Consider the following 5000-nt stretch of genomic DNA (forward strand, 5'->3'; position numbering starts at 1 on the left):
GCTGCTGCTGCAGCAGCTGCTGCTGCTGCTGCTGCTGCTGCTGCTGCTGCAGGTTTCTGTACGACTGCATAACCCGGTGGACCCTGACGAGGCCTTCGCGGCGAAACGGGCATGTGCCCTTCAATCCAAAGCAGCAGCAGCGCAGCAGCGGCAGCACGCGGCCGCGGGGAGCAGCATGAGCTTTTTGCTGCAGCAAAAAGCTCAGGGGCAGCCTTAGCTTTTTGCTGCAGCAAAAAGCTCATGCAGCAAAAAGCTCAGGGGCAGCCTTAGCTATTTGCTGCAGTGACTCGAACTGTCTGTTTTGTTTTAGTTCTGCTTGTGTGGCCTCTTTGCTGCACTTCACACTACCGCTTCTGTTGCTGCTGTCGCTGCTGCTGCTGCTGCTGCTGTTGCTGTTGCTGCTCTTGCTGCGACGGGGGCTTCTGGGCACTGAGCCCCGCTCAGAAAGCTGAAGCCCCTAGGGTTTTCTGGGGTCCCTCGGGGTCACCTCAGGGGCAGCAGCAGCGAGCTGCAGCAACAACGTGCTGCAGCAGCAGCGTGCTGCAGCAGCAGCGAGCGCTGGCAGCAAAGCCCGCAGCAAAGTCAGAAAGGGCTTCAGAAGAAGCAGCAGAAAAAAATAGAGAAAAATGGCAGAAGTAGCAAAGAGCCCCATACAGAAAGGCATACAAACATGCTGCAGCAGCAGCCGAAGAAGCGCAGAAAGAAAATCCCAGCAGCAGTGGCGGCAGCGAAGCAGCAGCAGTAGCAGCAGCAGGAGCGACAGCAGCAGCAGCAGCAGCAGCATTGCAGCCAGGCATTTGTTTTCCTCTAAGCCTTCAGTGGCGTTTATGGTTTGGGCGGGGCTGCATGCAAACACCGTGGGAAGCTGAGGCATGCAGCTAGTCTTTTGACAGGCAAAATGCTGCTGCTGCTGCTGTTGCTGCTGCTGCTGCTGCAGCTTGCTAGCATTTGCTGCTGCAGCACCCTGCTAGCATTTGCTGCTGCAGCCAGCGGTTAGCACTTTGCGCAGCAGCGGCTTTCTGGCATTTTGTTCTTGAGCCAGCTGCCAGCATTTGCTGCTGCAGCAGCTTGCTAGGATTTGCCTGCTAGCGTTTGCTGCTGCAGCAGCCTGCGTTGCTGCTGCAGCTAGTCCTAATGTGCTGCTGCCCTAAACTCTACACTGCGTGTCGAACCAACGCAGCAGCAAGGCAAGCTTGCAGCTTATGTGAGGGGCCCCTGCGGCCCTTTGCGCAGCTGCTGCTGCAGGTCTTGCTGCTGCTGCTGCTGCTGCTGCTGCTGCTGCTGCTGCTGCTGGTGGGGGCTAGATGGGAAGCCAGGCCATCCAGTCGAGCTCGTCGTAGGGGTTGGGGGCGAAGGGGTTTGGGTCCCCGCAGTGGCTGGGGTGTATGTACACCACAAAGCTCTCTTTGGAAACCTCCAAAAGGCGAGTAAGTCCGAAGGCGGGGCCCCCCTGGGCCCTGAGCTGTACGTACACCCGGGGGGCCCTGGCGAAGCGGCTGCGCGGCAGCAGCACTGCAACAACGGGGCTGTGGGGTGCCACGGGGGCCCTTCCAGCAGCAACTTGGTGGCCCTTTAGCTGCGTCAGCTGCTGCGGCAGCAGGTCCAGCCAGAACATCAGGGGGGCCCCCGGCAGCTGCTGCTGCTGCCCCACAGACACCCGCTGCCCCGTCTTCTCTCCGAAGGGGGAAAACTGCTCCAAGCTCGCTGCAGCAGCAGCAGCAGCAGCAAGCCCCTGCTGCTGCTGCTGCTGCGCAGCCCCGAAGGCCCCAGCAGCAGCAGCAGCAGCAGCAGCAGGGGCTGGCAAGCTGCCAGCAAAGGGGGCGCGTCTGTGGGGAAAGATGTTGTCGAGGTACAGCAGCTGCACAAAGGTCCTTCGCTGCTGCTGCAGCAAAGCGAAGGCGAGGGGCCCCTGGGGGCCCCCCCCCTTCTCCGACTTGTAAGGATCTGCTGCCCCAGGGGCTGCCACTCGGGCCCTCCAAATTTTTCTGCTGCTGCCATCACTTATGGAGAAGCTGGAGGTCACCAGCAGCGCCACCTGTTCCTCAAGTCCTGGGATCGTCTTTTCCCCTTCTGGGATCGTCTTTTCCCCTTCTGGGATCGTCTTTTCCCCTTCTGGGATCGTCTTTTTTCCCCCTGGGATCGTCTTTTCCCCAGGCCCTGGGATCGCCTCCCAGCCCCCTGGGATCGTCTTTTCCCCCCCTGGGATCGTCTTCTCCCCCCCTGGGATCGTCTTCTCCCCCCCTGGGATCGTCGTCTCCAGCGCGCAGGGGCTGGTGAGTTTGTACCAAAAGCCAGTAGGGTCGAGGCCGCGAACTACGACGTAGGCAGGCAGGGGCAGGGGGCCCCCGGGGGCCCCCGAGGGGGCCCCCCGGGGGGCCCCCTGGGGGGGCCCCTGCAGCACTCCGGGCCTCTCCAGCAGCACAGGGAATTCATAGCGCTGCCACTGGGGAGTTGCTGTTAGTGTGTCTGTCCACAGCAGGTGGGTGGCTCTGCTGCGCTGCAGCTTGCGGCGCGTGGCTTCATCTAGCAAGCAGTCTACAGGCCCTACACCCAGCAGCAGCAGCAGCAGCAGCAGCAGCAGCGGCAGCAGCAGCAGCAGCAGCAGCGAGCGCCGCCGCCCGGCGCTAGAGCTGTTCATGGAGGTGTGCACGTGGCGTTTTCTAAGGAAGGCACATTTCTGTCTTCTCTCTTTAACTCAGTGCTTATTAGCTCTAATTGACTCTTTATTAATCTTTTGGGAGGCAGCAGCGGCGGCAGCTGCAGCAGCAGCAGCAGCAGCTGCTGCTGCTGCTGCCGCCGCCGCCGCTGCTGAAACAGAACTGGAAGCAAGGGCTGGCGGGCGCCACAGTCCCCCCCATCGGGACAGCGAGAGAGAGGGTTTAGTCTTTTTGATTATTTTTTAATTTTAAACTTCTTTTTAAATCCATAACTAACCAATTCGAGGGCTAGGGGCCCCTCGAGTTGCAGCGACAGGGTTCCCCCGGGGCCCCTCGCTGGCCCGTCGGCTGCCGTCGGGCGCAGCAGCAGCAGCAGCTGCTGCTGCTGCTGCCGCTGCTGCTGCCGTTGACCGTCGCATTGAGCTTAATTGGCTCATACATTATAAACTGCTAGAGCAGCAGCTGCTGCAGTTGCCGCTGCTGCTGCTGCTGCGAATGCTGCGGGCGCCCGGACAGGCGGGGGCCCCCGGATCGTCTCCCGGAGGCCTGGGGGGCCCCCCGCCCCCCACGGGCCCCTATTTGTTTCCCCGAGCCTTCTGAAATGTCTCTAGGAGAGTTTTTAGTCCCTGGGGCCCCCCCAGCGGCGGGCCACGAGGGGGGCCCCCCCGAGGGGGGGCCCCCCGAAGGGCCCCCGCCCTGGCAGTGGCCTGAGGCCGTGGCTTTCGCGCTGCAGCAGCAGCTGGGGCTGCCTGCTGCTGCGCTGCCCTGCAGCACTGCCACAGCCAGCAGCATTCCGCGTTCGCTGCGCTTCATCCAGAAGCTTGTTGCAGTGCTGCTGGAGTGCGACTCGCGGGGGGGGGCCCCTGCGCAGGGGGGCCCCCCTGCAGGGGCCCCCCCCCCGGGGGGCCCCCCGGGGGGCCCCCCGGGGGGCCCCCCAATGCCCCCTTTACTCACCCCAAGGCTGCGGGCTGTTCTTAAGGACTGCAGCAGCTGCCTCAGAGACGCAGACAGCGGCCTCTGGCTGCGGCTGCAGCAGCTGGAGGCGGAGGACCCCCCCAGTTCTCACCAGCTGCTGGCGCTTCTTTCGGACATCACCACCAAGTAAACCCTAAACCCTAAACCCTAAACCCTAAACCCTAAACCCTACGCCCTACGCGCTGGCTTTGGACGCAGCCGAAGCCGCAAAACCCTCAGCTGCCGCTCCACCCGTTGCAGCGCGAAAGGCCGTCTCGCGCCAGCGCCGGGGCCTGGGGCCCCGGACTAGGGTTTAGGGTTTAGGGTTTAGGGTTTAGGGTTTAGGGTTTAGGGTTTAGGGTTTGCTGCAGGATCAAGGCGCTGGCCCCCGGGTGCGCGGCGTTTTTGCCGGGAGGAGTTCGGCTGGACGAGGAGTTGGCTCCGGTGCACTTTCTGTACGTGGTGTACAGACACCCGGACGACAGCAGCAGCAGCAGCAGCAGCAGCGCAGCAGCAGAGGCTGCAGCAGCAGCAGCAGGGGCCCTGGGCGGCGGCACGGGGGAGTACATGGAGGGCCAAATGCAAAGGGCCCGGAGGTTTACAGTGGCTCTCATAAACCCTTCGGGTTTTGGCCACGAGTTCCACGCCTTCGCAGTCGAGAAGTGTCCTTCTCCGGGTGACTGAGGGTTTAGGGTTTAGGGTTTAGGGTTTGGGGTTTGGGGTTTGGGGCTGCGCGGCTTCGTGCGGGGTTCTCGCGGGCGCTTCGCAGCGCCGGGGCGGCCGCTGCTGCAGCGCAGCAGCAGCAGCAGCAGCAGCAGCAGCGGGCGGCTCGTGCGCGGGCTGAGGGTTTAGGGTTTAGGGTTTAGGGTTTAGGGTTTGGTGCTGCAGGCCGCGTGCTGCGGGACGCGCTGCTGGTCTTCGAAGACTCCGTAGCTGAGCATTTGCTGCACATTTCTTTTTGGTTTTTCTCTTTGCGTTTGCTGCTGCGGGCTGGCCGCACCAACTTGCACTGTCTGTACACCGCAGTGCTGCCCCACATCAACCGCAAGCCTTTGCTGCACAACTGGCTGCTCGAGTTTGCTGCTGGGGCCCCCCCGAGTCCGCGGGGAGTGGGCCCTTTGCTGCGCAAGTCTGCTGCTGCTGCTGCTGCTGCTGCAGCAGCAGCGGCGGACGGCTCCGCCAGGCCCCGCGGCCTCGTCAGCCTTGCTGCTGCGCCGGGCACGCAGCAGCAGCAGCAGCAGCAGCAGCAGCAGCAGCTGGTCTCCAGGCCACTTGCTGCAGGCAGGCCCTCCACCCTCGGAGGCTTCTGGCAGCCGTCGCCTTCCCCGAGAGAGCCGGGCAGCGCTGTTGCTGCAGCAGAGGCTGCGCTGCACTTCCTGCTGCGGTGAG

At 63.2% G+C, this 5000-nt stretch overlaps 2 protein-coding genes across 2 annotated transcripts in view; one reads left to right on the top strand and one right to left on the bottom strand.

The window, feature by feature from the left end:
• The window catches only part of ENH_00032120 (hypothetical protein, conserved), a gene marked incomplete at both ends in the record, with an annotated part of 4710 nt that extends 4531 nt beyond the window's left edge, over positions 1-179 (top strand). The window contains one exon of the mRNA XM_013580204.1: positions 53-179. Coding sequence (XP_013435658.1) covers positions 53-179 — 127 coding nt within the window. The remainder of the gene's footprint in view (positions 1-52) is intronic.
• Positions 180-1300: 1121 nt separating this feature from the next.
• Positions 1301-3076, bottom strand: ENH_00032130 (hypothetical protein, conserved; the record flags this gene model as incomplete). Its single annotated transcript, XM_013580205.1, has 2 exons — positions 1301-2544; positions 2935-3076. 2 exons carry the CDS (start codon positions 3074-3076, stop codon positions 1301-1303), a joined length of 1386 nt encoding a protein of 461 aa, XP_013435659.1.
• Between the last annotated feature and the right edge of the window lie 1924 nt (positions 3077-5000).

The sequence above is a fragment of the Eimeria necatrix genome, genomic scaffold (genome assembly GCF_000499385.1).
Source record: "Eimeria necatrix Houghton genomic scaffold, Enh_scaff234, whole genome shotgun sequence".
Classification (NCBI taxonomy): domain Eukaryota; phylum Apicomplexa; class Conoidasida; order Eucoccidiorida; family Eimeriidae; genus Eimeria; species Eimeria necatrix.